Source organism: Echiichthys vipera, assembly GCF_963691815.1.
Source record: "Echiichthys vipera genome assembly, chromosome: 22".
In the NCBI taxonomy this organism is placed as follows: Eukaryota; Metazoa; Chordata; class Actinopteri; order Perciformes; family Trachinidae; genus Echiichthys; species Echiichthys vipera.
The window spans coordinates 13,057,349-13,083,935 of record NC_139847.1 but is presented as its reverse complement, the minus strand read 5'-3'; the positions used below and the strand labels follow the sequence as shown (position 1 = coordinate 13,083,935).

At 38.2% G+C, this 26,587-nt stretch overlaps 2 protein-coding genes across 6 annotated transcripts; both read left to right on the top strand.

Moving 5' to 3' along the window:
• LOC310964135 (2-5A-dependent ribonuclease-like) lies at positions 1 to 26,226 on the top strand. 5 transcript variants are annotated; one of them, XM_083937167.1, is made up of 8 exons: positions 19,566 to 19,737; positions 20,364 to 20,480; positions 20,774 to 22,492; positions 23,021 to 23,184; positions 23,270 to 23,496; positions 24,068 to 24,194; positions 24,284 to 24,384; positions 24,597 to 26,226. In XM_083937167.1, the coding sequence occupies exons 3-8, from the start codon at positions 20,818 to 20,820 to the stop codon at positions 24,814 to 24,816; spliced, it is 2,514 nt and encodes an 837-aa protein (XP_083793293.1). In that variant the 5' UTR covers positions 19,566 to 19,737; positions 20,364 to 20,480; positions 20,774 to 20,817; the 3' UTR covers positions 24,817 to 26,226. The 5 variants fall into 5 exon arrangements, with proteins under 5 accessions (XP_083793294.1, XP_083793296.1, XP_083793295.1 ...); XM_083937168.1 differs by lacking the exons at positions 19,566 to 19,737; positions 20,364 to 20,480 and adding an exon at positions 1 to 135; XM_083937170.1 differs by lacking the exons at positions 19,566 to 19,737; positions 20,364 to 20,480; positions 23,021 to 23,184; ... (2 more) ...; positions 24,284 to 24,384; positions 24,597 to 26,226 and adding exons at positions 4,137 to 5,451; positions 5,593 to 5,762; positions 5,849 to 6,072; ... (1 more) ...; positions 9,054 to 9,151; positions 9,517 to 9,732 and having other exon boundaries at positions 20,774 to 21,339.
• On the top strand, positions 10,900 to 19,408 carry LOC310964133 (uncharacterized protein). Its single transcript, XM_083937163.1, has 8 exons — positions 10,900 to 11,065; positions 11,628 to 11,744; positions 12,211 to 14,155; positions 14,297 to 14,466; positions 14,553 to 14,776; positions 17,498 to 17,627; positions 17,730 to 17,827; positions 18,193 to 19,408. The coding sequence occupies exons 3-8, from the start codon at positions 12,229 to 12,231 to the stop codon at positions 18,410 to 18,412; spliced, it is 2,769 nt and encodes a 922-aa protein (XP_083793289.1). The 5' UTR covers positions 10,900 to 11,065; positions 11,628 to 11,744; positions 12,211 to 12,228; the 3' UTR covers positions 18,413 to 19,408.
• Positions 26,227 to 26,587: the final 361 nt, after the last annotated feature.

The following is a 26,587-nucleotide window of genomic DNA, read 5'->3' as shown; positions in this document are numbered from 1 at the left end:
AGGGATTGAATGAAGAGTTGAGTTTGGAAAGATCATTCAAAGAATTCATCATACTTCAAAACTCATCTCATCTTCAACCGCTTATCCGGGGTCGGGTCGCGGGGGCAGCAGCTTTAGCAGTTTTACTTCAAACCTGTAAGTTGTTATTTGTTTTTCTTTTCCTCAAACACTAAGTCGAGCTCTAAACTAAAAAAAAGTTAAGCAATAGTTTGTAATAGTTTCTCAATAAGGAAGTAGGAACCAGGACAGGATGTACTCAAACATTCGCCAAAATAAGTCCATAATTCACACTTTTTTGGACTTATTCCAGTAGTTTTTATTGTGTAAAAGGATTTGTATGCGTGTGTGTGTATGTCGCCATAACTTGAAGATGGCCGGAAAGACAAGATGGCGCCAGGTGTCTGTGGAGGATGTATGTTGGCTCATAGACATATAAAGAGTAGACGCCGCATCAAACGTTGGGCCGCGAGAAATGCGGCCGCCATCTTGAACCGGTCATTCTCCCAGATCAGTTCTATGAGTGACTAGTTGAGCCTCTGAGTTGAGCAGCAGAAGGAACAAGATGCCAGAGCACCGTGCAGCGTATTCCTGCTCTAATCTAATATTACAATATTACAATTCATAATCAGTACGGTACAGTACAATTTTAAACAATTAGACATAAATCCATGCATTTTTGAATGTAATAGTGAGTCCCTCAGGCTGTCCCTTATTGTATTATTATTATCTTGTCACAGTAGAGGCGTGGAGATTAGCCTCTGTGGGAATGTTAGTTAATTTACCCCGGGCCAGGTGTGTGTGTGTGTGTGTGTGTGTGTGTGTGTGTGTGTGTGTGTGTGTGTGTGTGTGTGTGTGTGTGTGTGTGTGTGTGTGTGTGTGTGTGTGTGTGTGTGTGTGTGTGTGTGTGTGTGTGTGTGTGTGTGTGTGTGTGTGTGTGTGTGTGTGTGTGTGTGTGTGTGTGTGTGTGTGTGTGTGTGTGTGTGTGTGCGTGCGTGCGTAGATATGAAAGGAGAAGCAGGGAGGAGAGGGGTTGTCGTACATGTGGCCTAGTGTAAATGGATTGCACATTTCCAGCAGTAGGTCAGCGGAGGATGTGCTGTGGTTTCATGAGAGGAAGACACTTCAGAGACAGTTAATCTCAGGTCACCTCAGATATTCTCAGTTTTGTTTTTTTAAATATTGAACATGACATTGACATGAATTATGAGATCATTTTTCATGTCATGTCACTTTTTTTTTTAAAGTTTAGACTATCAAAGGAGAAGTGGCAGAATCTGATCACTATCCTTTGCTGTTAAACTGTTTCATCAAACAGGAGCAACATGATGTGGGGTTTATTATAAAGAATGAATTAGAGATTTAACATGTGTTTCCACTCTGTGCCCGATATTCTCACAGCTGAACTAAATGTCCCATACATTTTTACTTGGTTCTCCACATCTCCACTTAAAGCAGGACGAACGTCACATGTTTGTAAACCAGAACTATTGAGTCCAGGCTTTTTTAGTTCAGTTCACCACAGGAGCTGAAACAGTCTGAAAAGAAAAAATCATACATTTATTTAATCTTAAATCGTTTGTATAATTTAAAATGGATATTACTGAGCTATGCCCCGTGTTTTGGTTTGCACATAAAATACAATTACTACATAATTAAAATATGTAATAAAGAAGACATTCACATAATTAGACCTTGCCTAAAAACAAGGACACAGTCATTTTAGATACTATACAAAGTACTCCTACAACATCACTGTCTTTACCAATTAGAGCTACACTCTCATTGGTAACTGTGCAAGAACAAAACAGTGTGAAAATGATCGATTTAACAAAATGTTATATATATTTTTATACCACACACACTCGCTCAAATGTGGACCCTCCCTCTCCTCTCCACTACCACGACTATGCGACTGGCAGAGCATGGATCATTTCTGAATATCCATTAACATATAGGGTTCGGCTCTATAGGAAGTGTGTCTGTTTGACTTGTCTTTAGATGTGTCCAAAATGTCATCTCTCTCTCTGACCTAATTGTATTGATACTCTTGATTTATATGTATTTTAAGTGTGTGTGTGTGTGTGTGTGTGTGTGTGTGTGTGTGTGTGTGTGTGTGTGTGTGTGTGTGTGTGTGTGTGTGTGTGTGTGTGTGTGTGTGTGTGTGTGTGTGTGTGTGTGTGTGTGTGTGTGTGTGTGTGTGTGTGTGTGTGTGTGTGTGTGTGTGTGTGTGTGTGTGTGTGTGTGTGTGTGTGAGAGAGAGTGAGTGAGAGAGAGATTTATGTATTCATGTATGAAATACAGCCTATTAATACTCTATAAATGATTTCTATTGTTGTGTTTATATTTATAGTGTTTGTAAAACACCTATCATACATCACATATATCATATATCAGAATATTCTATTACTGTTAATCCCACTATGAATATTAAAATACGCCGAACCGTGTCCTGTCCTTACACTGAGTGGAGCGGGCGACCGGTCCAAGATGGCGGCCCCACCGCTCGTCAGCGCCAATAGGCCCAACGTTCGATGAGGCGTCTACTCTTTATAAGTCTATGTGTTGGCTGATGTGGACATTTTTTTACTTTATCAGGTTAAGATTTGATTGGTCAGCTTCATCATCTTAGTATGTTTCTTTGTATTCAAGAATAATATTATACCTCTGTAGTAAGTAGTAAGTATTTTGAATATGTTAAACGTTTGCCTCAGCATGCTGTTAAAGAACGGCCACCCTGGCACTGATCCAAGCAGGAAGTTACACCGAAACATTGTTTCTCACCATGATTAACTTTTAAAATGAATAATCAAAATGTCAATTTTCAATTTTTTTCTGGTAAACTTGAATTAACCACCTCTTTGGCTTGACCATATCACTTCCATGTTTATAAAAGATTATAAAGAGAGAGATGTGATGTGTCTTGCAACAGGACTGGTTACATCATCTCCATGACTGGGCAAGCCCTTTGTCTCTCTGCCAGTTTGTGATTGGCCTGAAGTCACGAGAATACATCCAGCCCATTTGTCTGTACCCCATTGGGTGAAAGGTATGCATGTGTAAATGACTTGTGCCTTTTATGTATTCTTATACCTTATATTTCTTTGCTCCGTGCCTGTCTTTTAAAATATTTTTTGTAATGTGTTTTATGGTGATCCTGATGAAGGCCTCAAGCCAAAACACGTTGTTTGCTGCAGTTTTTTAGACTCTTCCATTTCCTGCAAATTGAATAACATGAAATATGTTTATCAGTTTTCCTGTCAGATAAAGGCTTAAAAAGCAAAGGAAATATTTTATATTTTTGAAAGAAAGGACACATGTAACATCATGCTCTTGCTTTTCCATTTACTTTGAAGCATAAAAATAAATACCATCCCGCAGTTACAAATGGTAGTCATCCGCAAAAGAAACAAATTGCACTATAGTAGAATGCACAGTTGACAAACACCTGCATGAGCTTGACTCCCAAACATTTTACTGTCACGGTAACATTATCATTTTGTCTTTTTTCACAGGTACACTGTAGTAAAGAAATGAATTGCTTTACACAAGGACTGTCACTATGGACAATCCAAGAAACACATCCTATGATACAGTGTATCATTGACAACAACCTTAAGAAGCTCAAGAAATTACTAAAGGACAACAACATCAATGACTTGTACCCATGCAGCATGTGTAATGACTGTATTACCCCACTGATTGCTGCTGTTGTAAATCACAATAGGAATATATGTGATTACCTTCTGCATGAGGGTGCAGATCCAAACATGGTTTCCCAAAATTTCTGGACACCTCTGGATTATGTCTCACTATACAAAGCTCCACTTGTTTTTGTGGAGGAACTGCTTAAAGCAAAAGCTGAACCAAATGTATGGAATCCCATAGAGCAATTGACATCGCTGCAAACTGCTGCCATCAGTGACAGGGATGATGTCTTTAAAGTGCTCATTTCTGCTGGTGCACAGGTGACATTGTTACCTTTCACTGACCGTGAAAAAAATATTCCCAATGAGAAAATATCTCAAATGATTCATAAACTTGCATCGACGGGGGATGGATTCTGCTCCAAAATCAAATATTTCCTGGATATGGAAATTGCTGTGGCAAGGGGGCCACCTGAAACAGTGTTCAAAACCTTTGATAGTTACATGCTGTTGGAGGATCCTCGGACCCATCTGACCATGGTTGAAGTACTTTTTAATGTAAAAGGGGCAGATGAAGAAAAATACCGCCAGGGTTGTATCAAATGGCTGAAGGACACTGGAAGTCTACATAGCTATATTGCAGGCACAGTTAATCGCTTTCCAAACATTGCCCAAGAACATGTTCATGACATAGTTCTAAGTTTATGTCTAGTTTTGTGCACTGTGGAAGATATACCAAATAAGCAAGCATGTGCCCTGATCCCCCAACTTCTGAATCAGCTTCGTTTAAGGAAGAGACCAGATGCAGTTATTCTGCAAGCATTGTATTCAATAACACAGAAAACAAAAGGCAAAGGTGGCTGGGATCCTAACTTTGTGGAGAAGTTATGCGAGACAATTGTTCCCTTTGTGAAAGAAGAGTTCTTAACTAACATAAGAGTCTTCACATATGGTGTATTTGGAAACTTGCATTCATTTGAACATGCAGCTACAATCTTTCCATCAGTGGGGATAACTTCAGTGCCTGAGGACATACTGACATCTGCAGACATGCAAAGGGATGACAAGTTGAAAGAAGCGCTCAGACGACTCAAGAACCATTTCAGCAAACCAAACGGGGAATGTGAGGACTGTACAGTCTCACTTGGATCCAGGAAAAAGAAGAAGAAGAAGAGGAAAAAAAAGAAGGAACAGTCAGTAGAGCAAGAATACCCTGGTGATGAAGTTTGCTCTGATGCAACTGATCTAAAAGCAGCTCCTGTTATGGAGTCAACTTCAAATGTGCAGCCATTCCACCTCAGCACCACCAAGTCACCAATGACACACAAATGGCTACAAATCAGCAGGAGATGGAGAGACAAATTAGAGAGGCTTGTGAGCACTGGTGAAAGTGAAGTAACCAGAATTAGGAGCATGATTTATGCGAATAAAGACGAATTCCGCATAGCACAGGGAAGTAACGGTACTGAAGTCTTCTTGGGGCTGAGAGATGATGGAACTGAAGTTGCTATCAAGAAAATGTTGAAATGCAACTATCAAGTGCTGAAGAATGAGGAAGGAATTCTTCGGCTTCCAGAGCTTGATCATCAATCTATTGTCCGATACATTGACTTTGCAGAGGATGAGCACTTTGGTTATCTTGGTCTCCAACTGTGTGAATACACCCTGGAAGAATGCATTAGAGATAAAGATGGGAGTCTGCTGAAAAATAATCTTGTCAAACAGGTTCTTGAGAGTTTAACAGTGCTTCATTGTCAAAATCCTCCAATTCTCCATCGGGATCTCAAACCACAGAATGTTTTGATCGGTAAGACAAGTTAAAATATACTGAAATTATGGAATTTACTAGTTCAAATTCATGGCAGGTATACACATTTTTTAAAATGAATTTTGTTAAATTAATGATTGATTATTTTTTTCTTCTTTATCAATCTTCATTTTCCTACAGATGTTAACGGGAGGGCAAGATTAGCAGATTTTGGCATCAGTAGACGATTGCCCAAAGGCCAAACAACTTATCGCACAAGCAGTGCAGGAACAAAATGCTGGATGGCCAAGGAGACTTTAACAGAAGACGCTGATACCAACATACAATGCAAGAAAAGCACTGACATACAGGCTAGTTTTTTTTTCTGCTGTATACATTTTTGTGGCAGTTAGGTGAAATATCATTCATTAATAAAACGGCTATGCTAACCTTTTAGGTGGCAGGGATGCTGATTTATTACATTCTATCTGGAGGACACCATCCTTTTGGTGACAAATCCTATGAATGTGAGTACAACATTCATAAAGGGAAGTACACTTTGGACCATGTTCAAGATGTGGTGACAAAGGATCTGATTGAATCTATGATCAGTGAAGAACCAAAGAAAAGACCTAAAGTGGAAGAATGCTTGAGTCATCCCTTCTTCTGGACCAATGAAAGGTAGAATCATCTTTATCATGGTCAATTCATTGAGGTGCATTCAATTGATCTTATTATTTATACTGAATGTTTTGTATCTAGCGTAGCAATGGCAGAGCTCAAAGTCTACAGTCATGTTAGAAGGTCCTTAAAAATAAAAAGTGAGATTTCCATGATGATAAAGTTGCCTTTAAACAAGCTGTCAGGACTTATGTACGGTTGGGATTTCACAACTATATACAGTGCATCTGAAAAGTATTCACAGTGATTCACTTTTTCCACATTTTATTACATTACAGCCTTATTCCAAATTGTATTAAATTAATCTGTCCTAAAAATTCTACACATAATGCTCCATTATGACCACGTGAAAAAAGTTTGAGAGTTTTGAAAATGTATTAAAATTAAAAAACAGAAATCACATTTACATAAGTATTCACAGCCTTTGCTTAATACTTTGTAGAACCACCTTTGGCAGCCTCTACAGCCTCAAGTCTTTTTGAATATGATGCCACAAGCTTGGCACATCTCTCTTTAGGCAGTTTTGCCCATTCTTCTTTGCAGTATCTCTCAAGCTCTATCAGGTTGGATGGGAGACGTCTGTGCACAGCCATTTTCAGATCTCTCCAGAGATGTTCAATCGGATTCAAGTCTGGGCTCTGGCTGGGACACTCCAGGACATTCACAGAGTGGTCCTGAAGCAACTCCTTGTTTCTCTTGGTCTGAGAGTCTTTGAGGTGCCTTTTGGCAAATTCCAGACGGGCTGCCTTGTGCCTTTTACTAAAAGGCCTCTCTGCCATACAGGCCTGGTTGGTGGATTGCTGCAGAGATGGTTGTCCTTCTGCAAGCTTCTTCTCTCTCCACGGAGGAACGCTGGAGCTCTGACAGAGTGACCATCGGGTTCTTGGTCACTTCCCTGACCAATGCCCTTCTCCCCTGATTGCTCAATTTAGAAGGCCGGCCAGCTCTAGGAAGAGTCCTGGTGGTTCCAAACTTCTTCCATTTACAAATGATGGAGGCCACTGTGCTCATTGGGACATTCAAAGCAGCAGATAATTTACTGTATCCTTCCCCAGATTTGTACCTTGAGACAATTTTGTCTCTGAGGTCTACAGACAATTCCTTTGACTTCATGCTTGTTTGCGCTCTGACATGCAGTCAACTGTGGGACCTTATATAGACAGGTGTGTGCCTTTCCAAATCATGTCCAATCAACGTGATTTACCACAGGTGGACTCCATTTAAGCTGTAGAAACATCTCAAGGATGATCAGTGGAAACAGGATGCACCTGAGCTCAATTTTGAGCTTCATGGTAAAGGCTGTAAATAATAGAAAATAGAAATTTTCAAAACTCTCAAGAAAACTTTTTTCACATGGTCATAATGGGGCATTATGTGTAGAATTTTGAGGACAGATTAATTTAATACAATTTGGAATAAGGCTGTAACGTAATAAATGTGGAAAAAGTGAAACGCTGTGAATACTTTCCAGATGCACTATATAGTATATATACAGTGGAGTTCAAAATTAGACAACAAAATATTAATTCTTGTTTTTTTTCTGAAATACTGTTATTTTTTTACAGTTCAGAATTTGGTGGAATATCAGCTGTGAGTACACCGCTGCTGTACTAGCATGATAGTTTAAATAACCAAGGCACTTCAACAAAAACCTTTATTTTGTGAAAAAAGCAGTGAGCAAAATTAAAGAAAAAACTTTCAGGTGTTTCACCTGGTGACAATTTACTTAATTGTAGGACACCTTAATTATCTGGCAGCTCTCCTGGTTACTTTAGTTGGCAAGCTGCTCTGAGGGGACTGAAACCCATCAGAGAGAGGGTGGGAGTTCACAGTCTGTGATTTCAAGAATGTTGAAACTTTACAAGGATACAGATTCATTTAAGTCCCTCAATAGGCCGGTCATCCATGTAAAACAAGTGCACAAGAAGGATGGATTGTTCTCTAATATTGATCTCCAGTATATATATATATATGTATATATTGGACTAATATTGACCTCTGGTATTGCATAAAGAGATAATTTAACAAAGATAAAAAGATGATTTAAATATAGTTTGAACAGTAAAACTAATTCAGCCACTGTGGAGATACCAATGTCTGAGTCAAGAAAACTGTATGGCCTGCAAATTTCAGGGCATAGGTTTCATCAGTCAAATCAATAGGCTTTAAGCTGTAGGTCGGGATTTCAACATATTGACCCAGGAAATAACATTGCTGACAACATAAAAAACATTTGAAAGGTCCCCTTAATGTGTCAAAATGATATTGAGCTGGGAAACATTCTGTGGGACCCTGGGGAAATAGATAGGTTCCTACAGCTCAGATGATGGGAATGTCATTAGTTTTGCAGATATTTGGTCATATGTTGGACAAACTGAAAAAATGTGTGTGATGATGGCACTAGATAGCATTACAGTAATTAGCCTCATCCTTGAGTAAGGCCTGGGAAAATTTTCATGGCAATCCATCAAATAATTGTTGAGATATTTCAGTCAGAACCAATGTGGTGGACCGGCCAATCTATAGACTCATGTGGCTAGCGGCTTATGAAAATCAAGTGATAAATCAACACATGTCAATTAAATGATATATCTAAAGTCATGCCTGTCTTGTGTTCGGTTTCTTCAATTGCTGTTTTTTTCTTCTCAGCATATTTGCATCGCGTCTCTAAATCATCATTTCTTATCAATATGATATGACAACAAGGTTTGAGTTGTTTTGGTAGTTTTTTGTACATTTTATGTTTCAGGAAAGTAGAATACTTGAGAAAGATTGGAAACAAGGAGCTGGTGGTAAAATGTCGCAGTGCTGATGAGGAATTCATTTCTTCCCTGGAAAATGATGATATGTATGGATCCTACAAAGAGTGGAAAAATAAGGTGACTGCAACATAACAAATGTATTCTTTATTTGGAACCCCACTAGTTAGTAGTCCACTTTATCATGAGGTATAGTAATTTTAACTATATTTGTTATTGTAGTTTCCAACAGAGCTGGTCAAGAAGATGGACGGCAAGAAACCGTACCCTGATAATGTGTTGGGATTACTGCGCTTCATACGAATCCTCCGCGAGCACTAGTAAGTTGAATAGAATTTAAAATGATAAAGGCCCTTGATATGTCAAGAATAAACTCACTTATTCCTCTCACTATTCTTTTGGTAGAAGGAGTGAAAAGTGTGATAGACAAAAAGACAAAACCCCTCCTGAAAAGAGACATCGATATTGAATTGTTCAATTGTAACTTTTCTTCCCCTAAACAAAATTAATTACACCTTCAATGTATTGATCAGCATCAGTCATTAAGTCTACTCTAAGGCAGCAAACAATGGAATCATTTGGTCATAAATGTCATAGACTACGTAGATGACAATGAACTTAATGTCAAAGATTTATAGACTGGGTGTTCAATATTTTGTAATAAATTGTTTCTTTTCATTTGCAGTGAGGAGGAGGCAGCCCAAACTGATGTGATGAAGACATTTCCTGATCTCTTTGGATGTGCTTTCAAGTTTGCCAAGACCCAAGGGTGGAATTCAGTGACCCTCTTGAAGCAAATGTTCCAAATAGAAGACCCCTCCACCAGCTTTACAGGGCTGTCCATAATCCCTGAAGAGGATCTGGCAGTCCCAGTTCAAGAGTCTCAACCAAGTGACCTGAAGTGAGGTGGAATTCAAAAAAGATAAAAGACTTCAAGACTTCAGAAAATCACAAACAATTATGATGTAATACAGTAATGATAATAATTCTAAGTCATTTTAATAGTTATAGTGTTTTATCCATGCCCCATTAAAACATGAGGCAACAAGAGTGCAAACAAATGAAGTCCGAGTTAGACTTATTAGAGGAGGGGATGCACATGTGATTCTACTGATATAAGGCTATCTTCTATTCAAGTGTCTCAGGTACATTACATGACAGAGAGCCAGCATGCACAATACCAGGATCCTAAAACTGAAGCTGCAACATGGAATTCAACCATTATTCATGTTATTATTTAACACCTGTGCTTTTCCTTCTGTGACATGTCAAACGTAAGTCCGCAGGTTTCTGTGTATTATGAATAGTAACTGTTTTTCAAAGGTTGACAGTAACAGCAAGTAGATTATAAGACACTGCACTGTCATTTTAAGGGACTTCACTTTAGTATTTTTTTTATTTGCAAAATTTTATACTTTTTCTTGGCCAAGAAAAACTTATAAGGAACTGTTATACCTTTATCTGATGGCAGTCGTTAAGTTAAGGTTTATACACACATTGATGATGTATTTTTACTGATAGTAATATTTTCATTATAGTACAATTTTTAATTATTTTTTATCCTTGTTTTTTCCCCATGACATCGCTATAATATAAGTGTGAAATATGATGAATTTAAGTAAAATATTGAATCCTGTGTTGTTGTTTTTCACAAATAACTGGTGTGTTTAGAGAAACTTTAGTTGAGCTGTTCTTGACTGTTCAACTTGTCCAATTCCCTGTTGTTATGGCCTCCCAATCGTACCATTTCAGAAAGATTGTGAGAGGAATAAAGACATCTGACATTTTTCTGTTCTTTAAAATTCTGAATGTTGGCTTACTAGCTCCAAGATGTACACAAAACATTGATTGCAGTGTCTGTCACACAAAAGTCTGAACGGATGTTTGTACAATAAAATGTTACTGGAGCGTTCTAATGTAACTGCCTGGTGTTATATGAACTTTGATGATGGATAACAGGTATTGCAACAACAACAACCAGATAAAACATGCCCAGCATGGAATTTTAATTCACTTTAAATGGGAGGAGCAAGAATAAGGAAGAACACAGCCAGAGAGATCACTGTGCTCAGTGCTTGATCGTGTGTCAGCGACAGGGATTGAATGAAGAGTTGAGTTTGGAAAGATCATTCAAAGAATTCATCATACTTCAAAACTCATCTCATCTCATCTTCAACCGCTTATCCGGGGTCGGGTCGCGGGGCCAGCAGCTTTAGCAGTTTTACTTCAAACCTGTAAGTTGTTATTTCTTTTTCTTTTTCTCAAACACTAAGTCGAGCTCTAAACTAAAAAAAAGTTAAGCAATAGTTTGTAATAGTTTCTCAATAAGGAAGTAGGAACCAGGACAGGATGTACTCAAACATTCGCCAAAATAAGTCCATAATTCACACTTTTTTGGACTTACTCCAGTAGTTTTTATTGTGTAAAAGGAATTGTATGCTTGTGTGTGTGACATTTTTTTACTTTATCAGGTTAAGATTTGATTGGTCAGCGTCATCATCTTAGTATGTTTCTTTGTATTCAAGAATAATATTATACCTCTGCTAAGTATTTTGGATATGTTAAATGTTTGCCTCAGCATGCTGTTAAAGAACGGCCACCCTGGCACTGATCCAAGCAGGAAGTTACACCGAGACATTGTTTCTCACCAGGATGAACTTTTAAAATGAATAATCAAAATGTCAATTTTCAATTTGTTTCTGGTAAACCTGAATTTACCACTTCTTTGGCTTGACCTTATCACTTCCATGTTTATAAAAGATTATAAAGAGAGAGATGTGATGTGTCTTGCAACAGGACTGGTTACATCATCTCCATGACTGGGCAAGCCCTTTGTCTCTCTGCCAGTTTGTGATTGGGCTGAAGTCACGAGGATACACCCAGCCCATGTGTCTGTGCCCCATTGGGTGAAAGGTATGCACGTGTAAATGACTGGTGCCTTTTATGTATTCTTATACCTTATATTTCTTTGCTCCGTGCCTGTCTTTTTAAATATTTTTTGTAATGTGTCTTATGGTGATCCTGATGAAGGCCTCAAGCCAAAACACGTTGTTTTCTGCAGTTTTTTAGACTCTTCCATTTCCTGCAAATTGAATAACATGAAATATGTTTATCAGTTTTCCTGTCAGATAAAGGCTTAAAAAGCAAAGGAAATGTTTTATATTTTTGAAAGAAAGGACACATGTAACATCATGCTCTTGCTTTTCCATTTACTTTGAAGCATAAAAATAAATACCATCCTGCAGTTACAAATGGAAGTCATCCGCAAAAGAAACAAATTGCACTATAGTAGAATGTACAGTTGACAAACACCTGCATGAGCTTGACTCCCAAACATTTTACTGTCACGGTAACATTATCATTTTGTCTTTTTTCACAGGTACACTGTAGTAAAGAAATGAATTGCTTTACACAAGGACTGTCACTATGGACAATCCAAGAAACACATCCTATGATACAGTGTATCATTGTCAACAACCTTAAGAAGCTCAAGAAATTACTAAAGGACAACGACATTAATAACGTGTACCCATGCAGCATGTGTAATGACTGTATAACCCCACTGATTGCTGCTGTTGTAAATCACAATAGGGATATATGTGATTACCTTCTGCATGAGGGTGCAGATCCAAACAAGGTTTCCCAAAATTTCTGGACACCTCTGCATTATGTCTCACTATACAAAGCTCCACTTGTTTTTGTGGAGAAACTGCTTAAAGCAAAAGCTGAACCAAATGTATGGACTCCCATACAGCAATTGACATCGCTGCAAACTGCTGCCATCAATGACAGGGATGATGTCTTTAAAGTGCTCATTTCTGCTGGTGCACAGGTGACATTGTTACCTTTCACTGACCCTACACATTATATTCCCAATGAGAAAATATCTCAAATGATTCATAAACTTGCATCGACGGGGGATGGATACTGCTCCAAAATCAAATATTTCCTGGATATGGAAATTGCTGTGACAAGGCTGCCATCTGAAACAGTGTTCAAAACCTTTGATAGTTACATGCTGTTGGAGGATCCTCGGACCCATCTGACCATGGTTGAAGTACTTTTTAATGTAAAAGGGGCAGATGAAGAAAAATACCGCCAGGGTTGTATCAAATGGCTGAAGGACACTGGAAGTCTACATAGCTATATTGCAGGCACAGTTAATCGCTTTCCAAACATTGCCCAAGAACATGTACATAAAATAGTTCTAAGTTTATGTCTAGTTTTGTGCACTGTGGAAGATATACCAAATAAGCAGGCATGTGCCCTGATCCCCCAACTTCTGAATCAGCTTCGTTTAAGGAAGAGACCAGATATGTATGCAGTTATTCTGCAAGCATTGTATTCAATAACACAGAAAACAAAAGGCAAAGGTGGCTGGGATCCTAACTTTGTGGAGAAGTTATGCGAGACAATTGTTCCCTTTGTGAAAGAAGAGTTCTTAACTAACATAAGAGTCTTCACATATGGTGTATTTGGAAACTTGCATTCATTTGAACATGCAGCTACAATCTTTCCATCAGTGGGGATAACTTCAGTGCCTGAGGACATACTGACATCTGCAGACATGCAAAGGGATGACAAGCTGAAAGAAGCGCTCAGACGACTCAAGAACCATTTCAGCAAACCAAACGGGGAATGTGAGGACTGTACAGTCTCACTTGGATCCAGGAAAAAGAAGAAGAAGAAGAGGAAAAAAAAGAAGGAAAAGTCAGTAGAGCAAGAATACCCTGGTGATGAAGTTTGCTCTGATGCAACTGATCTAAAAGCAGCTCCTGTTATGGAGTCAACTTCAAATGTGCAGCCATTCCACCTCAGCACCACCAAGTCACCAATGACACACAAATGGCTACAAATCAGCAGGAGATGGAGAGACCAATTAGAGAGGCTTGTGAGCACTGGTGAAAGTGAAGTAACCAGAATTAGGAGCATGATTTATGTGGATAAAGATGAATTCCTCATAGCACAGGGAAGTAATGGTACTGAAGTCTTCTTGGGGCTGAGAGATGATGGAACTGAAGTTGCTATTAAGAAAATGTTGAAATGCAACTATCAAGTGCTGAAGAATGAGGAAGGAATTCTTCGGCTTCCAGAGCTTGATCATCAATCTATTGTCCGATACATTGACTTTGCAGAGGATGAGCACTTTGGTTATCTTGGTCTCCAACTGTGTGAATACACCCTGGAAGAATGCATTAGAGATAAAGATGGGAGTCTGCTGAAAAATAATCTTGTCAAACAGGTTCTTGAGAGTTTAACAGTGCTTCATTGTCAAAATCCTCCAATTCTCCATCGGGATCTCAAACCACAGAATGTTTTGATCGGTAAGACAAGTTAAAATATACTGAAATGATGGAATTTACTAGTTCAAATTCATGGCAGGTATACACATTTTTTTAAATGAATTTTGTTAAATTAATGATTGATTCTTTTTTTCTTCTGTATCAATCTTCATTTTCCTACAGATGTTAACGGGAGGGCAAGATTAGCAGATTTTGGCATCAGTAGACGATTGCCCAAAGGCCAAACAACTTATCGCACAAGCAGTGCAGGAACAAAATGCTGGATGGCCAAGGAGACTTTAACAGAAGACGCTGATACCAACATACAATGCAAGAAAAGCACTGACATACAGGCTAGTTTTTTTTTCTGCTGTATACATTTTTGTGGCGGTTAGGTGAAATATCATTCATTAATAAAACGGCTATGCTAACCTTTTAGGTGGCAGGGATGCTGATTTATTACATTCTATCTGGAGGACACCATCCTTTTGGCGACAAATCCTATGAATGTGAGTACAACATTCATAAAGGGAAGTACACTTTGGACCATGTTCAAGATGTGGTGACAAAGGATCTGATTGAATCTATGATCAGTGAAGAACCAAAGAAAAGACCTAAAGTGGAAGAATGCTTGAGTCATCCCTTCTTCTGGACCAATGAAAGGTAGAATCATCTTTATCATGGTCAATTCATTGAGGTGCATTCAATTGATTTCCTATTATTTATACTGAATGTTTTGTATCTAGCGTAGCAATGGCAGAGCTCAAAGTCTACAGTCATGTTAGAAGGTCCTTAAAAATAAAAAGTGAGATTTCCATGATGATAAAGTTGCCTTTAAACAAGCTGTCAGGACGTATGTACGGTTGGGATTTCACAACTATATACAGTGCATCTGAAAAGTATTCAGTGATTCACTTTTTCCACATTTTATTACATTACAGCCTTATTCCAAATTGTATTAAATTAATCTGTCCTAAAAATTCTACACATAATGCTCCATTATGACCACGTGAAAAAAGTTTGAGAGTTTTGAAAATGTATTAAAATTAAAAAACAGAAATCACATTTACATAAGTATTCACAGCCTTTGCTTAATACTTTGTAGAACCACCTTTGGCAGCCTCTACAGCCTCAAGTCTTTTTGAATATGATGCCACAAGCTTGGCACACCTCTCTTTAGGCAGTTTTGCCCATTCTTCTTTGCAGTACCTCTCAAGCTCTATCAGGTTGGATGGGAGACGTCTGTGCACAGCCATTTTCAGATCTCTCCAGAGATGTTCAATCGGATTCAAGTCTGGGCTCTGGCTGGGCCACTCCAGGACATTCACAGAGTGGTCCTGAAGCAACTCCTCGTTTCTCATGGTCTGAGAGTCTTTCAGGTGCCTTTTGGCAAATTCCAGACGGGCTGCCTTGTGCCTTTTACTAAAAGGCCTCTCTGCCATACAGGCCTGGTTGGTGGATTGCTGCAGAGATGGTTGTCCTTCTGCAAGGTTCTTCTCTCTCCACGGAGGAACGCTGGAGCTCTGAAAGAGTGACCATCGGGTTCTTGGTCACTTCCCTGACCAACGCCCTTCTCCCCTGATTGCTCAATTTAGAAGGCCGGCCAGCTCTAGGAAGAGTCCTGGTGGTTCCAAACTTCTTCCATTTACAAATGATGGAGGCCACTGTGCTCATTGGGACATTCAAAGCAGCAGATAATTTACTGTATCCTTCCCCAGATTTGTACCTTGAGACAATTTTGTCTCTGAGGTCTACAGACAATTCCTTTGACTTCATGCTTGTTTGCGCTCTGACATGCAGTCAACTGTGGGACCTTATATAGACAGGTGTGTGCCTTTCCAAATCATGTCCAATCAACGTGATTTACCACAGGTGGACTCCATTTAAGCTGTAGAAACATCTCAAGGATGATCAGTGGAAACAGGATGCACTTGAGCTCAATTTTGAGCTTCATGGTAAAGGCTGTAAATAATAGAAAATAGAAATTTTCAAAACTCTCAAGAAAACTTTTTTCACATGGTCATAATGGGGCATTATATGTAGAATTTTGAGGACAGATTAATTTAATACAATTTGGAATAAGGCTGTAACGTAATAAATGTGGAAAAAGTGAAACGCTGTGAATACTTTCCAGATGCACTATATAGTATATATACAGTGGAGATCAAAATTAGACAACAAAATATTAATTCTTGTTTTTTTTCTGAAATACTGTTATTTTTTTACAGTTCAGAATTTGGTGGAATATCAGCTGTGAGTACACCGCTGCTGTACTAGCATGATAGTTTAACTAACCAAGGCACTTCAACAAAAACCTTTATTTTGTGAAAAAAGCAGTGAGCAAAATTAAAAAAAAAACTTTCAGGTGTTTCACCTGGTGACAATTTACTTAATTGTAGGACACCTTAATTATCTGGCAGCTCTCCTGGTTACTTTAGTTGGCAAGCTGCTCTGAGGGGACTGAAACCCATCAGAGAGAGGGTGGGAGTTCACAGTCTGTGATTTCAAGAATGTTGAAACTTTACAAGGATACAGATTCATTTAAGTCCCTCAATAGGCCGGTCATCCATGTAAAACAAGTGCACAAGAAGGATGGATTGTTCTCTAATATTGATCTCCAGTATATATATATATATGTATATATTGGACTAATATTGACCTCTGGTATTGCATAAAGAGATAATTTAACAAAGATAAAAAGATGATTTAAATATAGTTTGAACAGTAAAACTAATTCAGCCACTGTGGAGATACCAATGTCTAAGTCAAGAAAACTGTATGGCCTGCAAATTTCAGGGCATAGGTTTCATCAGTCAAATCAATAGGCTTTAAGCTGTAGGTCGGGGATTTCAACATATTTACCCAGGAAATAACATTGCTGACAACATAAAAAACATTTGAAAGGTCCCCTTAATGTGTCAAAATGATATTGAGCTGGGAAACATTCTGTGGGACCCTGGGGAAATAGATAGGTTCCTACAGCTCAGATGATGGGAATGTCATTAGTTTTGCAGATATTTGGTGTGTTGATGGCACTAGATAGCATTACAGTAATTAGCCTCATCCTTGAGTAAGGCCTGGGAAAATTTTCATGGCAATCCATCAAATAGTTGTTGAGATATTTCAGTCAGAACCAATGTGGTGGACCGGCCAATCTATAGACTCATGTGGCTAGCGGCTAGTGAAAATCAAGTGATAAATCAACACATGTCAATTAAATGATATATCTAAAGTCATGCCTGTCTTGTGTTCTGTTTCTTCAATTGCTGTTTTTTTCTTCTCAGCATATTTGCATCGCGTCTCTAAATCATCATTTCTTATCAATATGATATGACAACAAGGTTTGAGTTGTTTTGGTAGTTTTTTGTACATTTTATGTTTCAGGAAAGTAGAATACTTGAGAAAGATTGGAAACAAGGAGCTGGTGGTAAAATGTCGCAGTGCTGATGAGGAATTCATTTCTTCCCTGGAAAATGATGATATGTATGGATCCTACAAAGAGTGGAAAGATAAGGTGACTGCAACATAAAAAATATATTCTTTATTTGGAACCCCACTAGTTAGTAGTCCACTTTATCATGAGGTATAGTAATTTTAACTATATTTGTTATTGTAGTTTCCAACAGAGCTGGTCAAGAAGATGGACGGCAAGAAACCGTACCCTGAAAATGTGTTGGGATTACTGCGCTTCATACGAATCCTCCGCGAGCACTAGTAAGTTGAATAGAATTTAAAATGATAAAGGCCCTTGATATGTCAAGAATAAACTCACTTATTCCTCTCACTATTCTTTTGGTAGAAGGAGTGAAAAGTGTGATAGACAAAAAGACAAAACCCCTCCTGAAAAGAGACATCGATATTGAATTGTTCAATTGTAACTTTTCTTCCCCTAAACAAAATTAATTACACCTTCAATGTATTGATCAGCATCAGTCATTAAGTCTACTCTAAGGCAGCAAACAATGGAATCATTTGGTCATAAGTGTCATAGACTACGTAGATGACAATGAACTTAATGTCAAAGATTTATAGACTGGGTGTTCAATATTTTGTAATAAATTGTTTCTTTTCATTTGCAGTGAGGAGGAGGCAGCCCAAACTGATGTGATGAAGACATTTCCTGATCTCTTTGGATGTGCTTTCAAGTTTGCCAAGACCCAAGGGTGGAATTCAGTGACCCTCTTGAAGCAAATGTTCCAAATAGAAGACCCCTCCACCAGCTTTACAGGGCTGTCCATAATCCCTGAAGAGGATCTGGGTGTCCCAGTTCAAGAGTCTCAACCCAGTGACCTGAAGTGAGGTGGAATTCAAAAAAGATAAAAGACTTCAAGACTTCAGAAAATCACAAACAATTATGATGTAATACAGTAATGATAATAATTCTAAGTCATTTTAATAGTTATAGTGTTTTATCCATGCCCCATTAAAACATGAGGCAACAAGAGTGCAAACAAATGAAGTCCGAGTTAGACTTATTAGAGGAGGGGATGCACATGTGATTCTACTGATATAAGGCTATCTTCTATTCAAGTGTCCAAGTCACATAACATGACAGAGAGCCAGCATGCACAATACCAGGATCCTAAAACTGAAGCTGCAACATGGAATTCAACCATTATTCATGTTATTATTAACACCTGTGCTTTTCCTAATGTGACATGTCAAATGTAAGTGTGCAGGTTTCTGTGTATTATGAATAGTAACTCTTTTTCAAAGGTTGACAGTAACAGCAAGTAGATTATAAGAAACTGCACTGTCATTTTAAGGGACTTCACTTTAGTATTTTTTTTATTTGCAAAATTTTATACTTTTTCTTGGCCAATTTTATGCTTATAAGGAACTGTTATACCTTTATCTGATGGCAGTCGTTAAGTTAAGGTTTATACACACATTGATGATGTATTTTTACTGATAGTGATATTTTCATTATAGTACAATTTTTAATTATTTTTTATCCTTGCTTTTTCCCCATGACATCGCTATATTATAAGTGTGAGATATGATGAATTTAAGTATAATATTGAATCCTGTGTTGTTGTTTTCACAAATAACTGGTGTGTTTAGAGAAACTTTAGTTGAGCTGTTCTTGACTGTTCAACTTGTCCAATTCCCTGTTGTTATAGCCTCCCAATCGTACCATTTCAGAAAGATTTTGAGAGAAATAAAGACATCTGACATTTTTCTGTGCTTTAAAATTCTGAATGTTGGCTTACTAGCTCCAAGATGTACACAAAACATTGATTGCAGTGTCTGTCACACAAAAGTCTGAACGGATGTTTGTACAATAAAATGTTACTGGAGCGTTCTAATGTAACTGCCTGGTGTTATATGAACTTTGATGATGGATGGCAGGTATAGCAACAACAACCAGATAAAACATGCCCAGCACAGCATTTTAATTCACTTTAAATGGGAGGAGCAAGAATGAGGAAGAACACAGCCAGAGAGATCACTGTGCTCAGTGCTTGATCGTGTGTCAGCGATAGGGATTGAATGAAGAGTTGAGTTTGGAAAGATCATTCAAAGAATTCATCATACTTCAAAACTCATCTCATCTCATCTTCAACTGCTTATCCGGGGTCGGGTCGCGGGGCCAGCAGCTTTAGCAGTTTTACTTCAAACCTGTAAGTTGTTATTTGTTTTTCTTTTCCTCCAACTCTAAGTCGAGCTCTAAACTAAAAAAAGTTAAGCAATAGTTTGTAATAGTTTCTCAATAAGGAAGTAGGAACCATGACAGGATGTACTCAAACATTCGCCCAAATAAGTCCATAATTCACACTTTTTTGGACTTATTCCAGTAGTTTTTATTGTGTAAAAGGATTTATATGCTTGTGTGTGTATGTGGCCATAACCTGAAGAGGGCGGGAAAGACAAGATGGCGCCAGGTGTCTGTGGAGGATGTGGACATTTTTTTACTTTATCAGGTTAAGATTTGATTGGTCAACGTCATCATCTTAGTATGTTTCTTTGTATTCAAGAATAATATTATACCTCTGCTAAGTATTTTGGATATGTTAAATGTTTGAATCAGCATGCTGTTAAAGAACGGCCACCCTGGCACTGATCCAAGCAGGAAGTTACACCGAAACATTGTTTCTCACCATGATGAACTTTTAAAATGAATAATCAAAATGTCAATTTTCAATTTTTTTTCTGGTAAACTTGAATTAACCACCTCTTTGGCTTGACCTTATCACTTCCATGTTTATAAAAGATTATAAAGAGAGAGATGTGATGTGTCTTGCAACAGGACTGGTTACATCATCTCTGTGACTTGGCAAGCCCTTTGTCTCTCTGCCAGTTTGTGATTGGCCTGAAGTCACAAGGATACACCCAGCCCACGTGTCTTTGCCCCATTGGGTGAAAGGTATGCATGTGTAAATGACTTGTGCCTTTTATATATTCTTATACCCTATATTTCTTTGCTTCATGCCTGTCTTATTTAAATATGCTTTGTAATGTGTTTTATGAGGGCCCTGATGAAGGCCACAAGCCAAAACACATTGGTCTGACAATAAAGATGGTATTTATAGCAAGAGTTGGTGCAGTTTTGTCCTCTTCAGACTTTTCCATTTCCTGCTAATTGAATTACTTGAAATATGTTTTCTAATGATCATAGTACAAGTACAACTGTAACCTCATATGTTTGCCTTTCCGCAGATACTCTGAAGCAAAAAAAAATTAATACCATCCCACAGTTACAAATGGAAGTCACCGCAGAAGAAACAAAATGCTCTATGGTAAAATGCATAAATAACAACAACTTGCAAGAGCTCAGGAATTTACTAAAGGACAACCACATTAACGATGTCTACCCAAGCGAAGAGTGGAATGACTATATAACCCCACTGATCGCTGCTGTTGTATATCACAAGGAGGATATTTGTACTCTCTTACTAGAAGAGGGTGCGGACCCAAACAAGACATCACAAAAAGGCTTGACACCTTTGCATTATATTTCACTGTCCAAAGCACCACTTTTTTTTGTGACAAAACTGCTGGAAAAAAAGGCCAATGCAAATGGATGTGATTTCAACCAACAAAAGGCCTTAACACCTCTGCAAACTGCTGCCATCCGAGACAGGGAGGATGTCTTAAAGGAGCTTATATCTGCTGGTGCACTGGTAACAATTTTACCTGTGACTGATCCTGAACATATTACACACAATAAAAAAATATTTCAGATGATTCATAGCCTTGCATTGAAAGGAGAGGGGGGGCCACCTGAAAAAGTGTTCAGAGTCTTTAAGAATCACATGCTGTTGGAGAATCCTCAGACCCATCTGACCATGATTGAAAGGTTTTGTACTGTTACTGGGCAAGATGCAGACAAATACCGCCAGGAAAGTATCAAATGGCTGAAGGACACTGGAAATCGGAAGTCCTACATGACAGGTGCAGTCAGTCGCTTTCCAATGATTCCCAGGGAGCATGTTCACTCGGCAATTATTACTTTACGTGAGGTTTTCTGGAAAATGGAAGAGATACCAAATGAGCAAGATTTGGCTATAATCCCCCAACTACTGAGCAAGCTTTGCTTAGAAGAGAGATCGGATATTTGTCAAAGTGTTCTGCAAACACTGCATGTGATAATACAGAAAACCAAAGGCACAAATGGCTGGGATCACAACTTTATTGAGGAGTTATGCAAAACCGTTTCAGATGAGCATGCTGTTAACAACTTAGATATGACGAAGGGAATGCTCAGACAGTTGATAATTTATTACAGCAAACTGACCTTGGTATGTGAAAATGTCGAAGTCTCAACCAGATGTGAGAACAAGACTGATGAGCAAGAAAGTCCAAATGACTCAGCAGCAACTCCTGTTGTAGAATCAACTGAAACTTCAAATGTCATACAAAGCCCACCAAATACATTAAAACAAGGTCAGAAATGGCTTCCAAACAGCAAAAAGTGGAGCGTAAAGTTAGAGAAGCTTTCTAAGACTGCTGAAAGTGAAGTAACCCGGATTGGAAGCCTGATGTATGTGAATAAAGAAGAATTCCGCATAGCGCAGGGAAGTGAAGGTACTGAAGTCTTCTTGGGCCTGAGGAAAGATGGCACTGAAGTTGCTATAAAGAAAATGTTGAAACGCAACTATCGAGTGCTGCAGAATGAGGAAAAAATTCTACGACTTTCAGAGCTTCATGACGCATTTATTGTACGATATGTTGACTGTGAAGAGGATGAGAACTTTGGATATCTTGGTCTTCAACTCTGTGAATACACCTTGAAAGAATACATGGAAAGATTACTCCCGTTGGACCCCCTGGTTGCAAAGAAACTTGTCTATGAGGTCCTCCAAAGTTTAAATATTCTTCACTGTCTAAAACCTCCAATTCTCCACCGGGATCTCAAACCACAGAATGTGTTGATTGGTAAGACAAATAAATCCAATATCCGAAATTTAATTCAATTCAATATGAGGAGCTCTTCTCCAAAACGCTATAAATCCATTTTAATAGTTTTCAGGAAAATTACATTTTTTACCTAGACCCACACAATTGGTTAATATTCAATTATCTTGTCGAAATGATTAAGATGGCTCAGTCTGAACATGTTGAACGCACGGACAAAACAAAAAACTCTCCCGCTTCAGAGCGCCGCCATGTTGGATCGCATAGAACGCTCTCTGAATTCTGATTGGTCGAGAGGACGTATCGCATTTAGGCTAAAAATAGGTTTGACGCTGGTCGCGGTTTGGAAAGGAACTGCATCTTGAGGACCATTTTAAACAAGGAAATATAGAGATTTGGCATGAAACATTGATGAAGCAGTGAAAAGGTTCTGTATACAGCAAAGTGTCATGACAAACTCATTTTTTTTAAATTTGGCTTTTATCTCGTTTTGGAAAAGAGCTCTTCATATATTGTTTAATTTTTCATTCTACACCATTTATCTTGCAGATATTAACAGGAGGGCAAGATTGGCAGATTTTGGCATCAGTAGACGGTTGCTCGACAACCAAACAACTCATCGCACTGGCAGTGCAGGAACAAAATGCTGGATGGCCAAGGAGACTTTAGAAGGAGGAGCTGACACACCATACAAGTGGAGCACTGACATACAGGCTAAGTTTTTTTTTGCTACACAAATTCTCTTGAAGGGTGGTTGAAACATCATTCAGTAATTTAACTGCTATGCTAACCTTTTAGGTGGCAGGGATGCTGATTTATTACATTCTATCTGGAGGACACCATCCATTTGGCGACAAATCCTATGAATGTGAGAACAACATTCATAAAGGGATGTACACTTTGGACCGTGTTCAAGATGTGGTGGCAAAGGATCTGATTGAATCTATGATCAGTGAAGAACCACAGAGCAGACCTACAGCGGAAAAATGCTTGAGTCATCCCTACTTTTGGACCACTGGTAAAAGGTAGAATCAATTTTATTATGGCCAATTAATTCAACTGATGTGCTATTATTTATATGTTTAGTAGCAAACATTAACAAAACACTGGTAAGTGAGGCCGTTATACTGGGAACATTCAGCTTAATGCTAACATCAACATGCTAACCTGATGCTGAAGCAGCCATGTTTCCCACGTTTACCATTTCAGTTAAGCATGTTATAGCATGCTAATATTTGTTTAACACAATATAGTTAGGATCAGGGGAATGTCCTTAGCTTTGCAGGTTTTTGGTCATCACCCAAAGTTTTAGGCAAATTAATATTTGACCTGATGATGGTGTAAGATGAAATAGGGTCTTTAGGGTCATTAGATTCATAATTTGGGTACCATGAATCCTTGTATAAAATGCCATGGCAATCTTTCAAATGGTTATTCAGTCTGAATCAAAGAGGTAGACAGCCTTTGCCATCAGCTTGAATGGCTGCACCTGGAGTGTCTTGTGTTTTGTAGATATCTTTCTTAAATTACTGTTATTTCCCTGTATATATTTTTCCATAGCATCTCTCTATCATTGTATGATGTGTTATTTCTCAGGAGGGAATACTTGAGAAATATTGGAAACAGGGTGGATGTGAAAAAATATAACATTGCTGATAAGGAATTCATTTCTTCACTGGAAAAATGTGCTCCGGATGGATCTTTCAAACAATGGAAAAATAAGGTGAATGCAATATAGTAATTGTATTGTTTGTATTGGGACCTCTCTAGTTCGTCACTAAGTACAATTATAACTAGCATTTGGTATTATAGTATCCAACAGATGTGGTTCAGAAGATGGATCCCAAGAACAAAGCTTACCCTGACAACGTATTTGCATTACTGCGCTTCATACGAAACCTCCATGAGCACCAGTAAGTTAAACTGAATTAAAAACAAAGAAGGGCCTTGACATGTAATTTATTTATGCTTTCCCACGCTGTTTAATTGATTTCTTGATCTGAGTTTAACCCCACTCTCCCCTTCCTTAACACTGGCCTATCACACTTAGGCCCAACAATTATTGTCAAAGTCAGCTCCTTCACTTTTTTTGTCTTTGTAACGCAATTTCATGTTCTGTTTGCAGTGCTGAGGATGCAGCCAGATGTGACGAGATGTTAATGTTTCCTGATCTCTTTGGATCCGTTTATATATTTGCCAAAAGCAAAGGATGGAATTCAACATCACCCCTGGAGGAAATGTTTGAAACAGTGCCTCCCGGAGTACCTACAATGGATGAACCTCTCAGCTTCCCAGTTCAAGATTCTGGACAAGTTTCGACTCAGCCATTTGCAAATTGCAACTAGGCTCATCAGAGCATTTCACTTAAGCAAGGGATTTAAGGTTGTCACAATACCAAATATCTAAACTTTTTGCTATACTTGAGTTACAGTGCTAGTGTAGAAAAAGATTTTTACCAAAGATTTTGATACCTCTTTTGATACCATGGGAAAAAGAAGAAAAACATCACAATGACAGAAAGGCACAAAAAATAGGGTAATCTTTTACTTGTTTTTATAAACAACCTCCAGACAGTGCTGGTGAAAAAGTAAAGGCACATACGTACCAACACAGCATTAATTCCTCCCTTTTGTCTGTGCAGCCTTGGATTGAAAAGAAAATATTGTAGATCTGCTTTTTTAATGGCTTTGGTACTTTTGATACTATTGGATGTGGACATTGTATAATTTTGATACATGGTATTGAAAAAGTATCAAAGTATTGATATCTTTGACAACTTTAATTTATTTAGGAAATACTTTGATTCGAATGAACTGTAGCTAATTACAAGGCCTGATGATAAGGCCTGATGCTGGCTGATTGTAAATCAGTACCGCAAATTGTACACTTGCTTATTTGGTCATTGATGTGCGAACATAAAGTACATTGTATAGCAAAAAGACACATTTGCAAACCTCTGGATATTACGGACATATTCCTGCTATCTTTCCAAATATGGTATAATGCCCCAGAAATTAATAAATAAAGAAAGAAGAAAATTCTACCACAGTTTCAACCCTAACTAAAACAGTTTCAGAGTGTTCCACTTTAACTTACTTCACTTACTTACAGAATAACTTTTAAAAATATATATACCATTTCACTTTAGACTTGTTGATGAGAATGATATGGTGGATGATCTAGATTTAACAAAACGTCCCATCTTCGCAAAACTGGGACCTGCTCCATCCTTGCATTAGCCTACGGATCGGTCACTCAGGTCTTCTGATCGGGGATTAAAGGGGACAGTGCCTTTGAAGCGGTGGCTCCAACCGTGTGGAGGAACGCCCTTCCTATTGTGTTATGTGGTCTCTGTTGATGCTTTTAAGAAAATACTGTAGACTCACATGTTTAAACTGGCTTTTGTCTTAAGTTTGTCATTTTGTGTTTTCACAACTTTTTCATTTTTAGTTCTATGGTTTAGTTTTGTTTGTTTTTTCTTGCTCATTTTACTGTTTTGTTGCTGGGTTGTATCAAATACACTTATTCAATTTTAAAGCCATAAGCAAGAAGGGTTTTTTTTTCAATGTAATTTTTTTGAACATGTATTTTATATTTTTCTATAGTGCCTACACAGCTTTTATTCCACCATTTGTATGTAGCCTACATACTTTGTTGTCCTTGTTTTCAGCTGTAGGCCTGTTTCTAAATTGGAATTGAAACGCAACTGAATACCAGTATATAATATATGACATTAAATAAAGCTGATTCTGACATTTAAATGGCAGGCTTCGCTTTGTGCTTTTATTGAGAAGGGATTCTTTCACTTTCCGTTTTCTTTTCGGCAGTTAAACGACAGGAGTAACCTTTGCTCTAAGTTTCTTTTTCACAAAACAGACAAATTAAGTAACATACCTGGTGAAATATTATAATAACATGATCTACATAATCTCAAGCCGCTGAAAATGAGAATTATAGCTCAGAGCCTTTTATACAGTCCTTGCTCAAAACTCAATTTCTTCAACGAGTCTTTTATTTTCGACGTTGTACCGGAAGTCATTTTTCCCATTCTAATGCCGGGCGACTTGATGGAAGAGCCCAAAAAAAAAGTGACGTTGCAGGATAAACAAACGGAGG

Bases quoted from the DNA above. Each gene is read 5' to 3' on its own strand.
- LOC310964133 (XM_083937163.1), top strand. From the start codon at position 12,229: ATGAATTGCTTTACACAAGGACTGTCACTATGGACAATCCAAGAAACA. The intron at 14,156-14,296 runs GTAAGACAAGTT...ATTTTCCTACAG, and splicing joins ACCACAGAATGTTTTGATCG to ATGTTAACGGGAGGGCAAGA. The intron at 14,467-14,552 runs GCTAGTTTTTTT...CTAACCTTTTAG, and splicing joins AGAAAAGCACTGACATACAG to GTGGCAGGGATGCTGATTTA.
- LOC310964135 (XM_083937168.1), top strand. From the start codon at position 20,818: ATGGAAGTCACCGCAGAAGAAACAAAATGCTCTATGGTAAAATGCATA. The intron at 22,493-23,020 runs GTAAGACAAATA...TTTATCTTGCAG, and splicing joins ACCACAGAATGTGTTGATTG to ATATTAACAGGAGGGCAAGA. The intron at 24,195-24,283 runs GTGAATGCAATA...TTGGTATTATAG, and splicing joins TCAAACAATGGAAAAATAAG to TATCCAACAGATGTGGTTCA.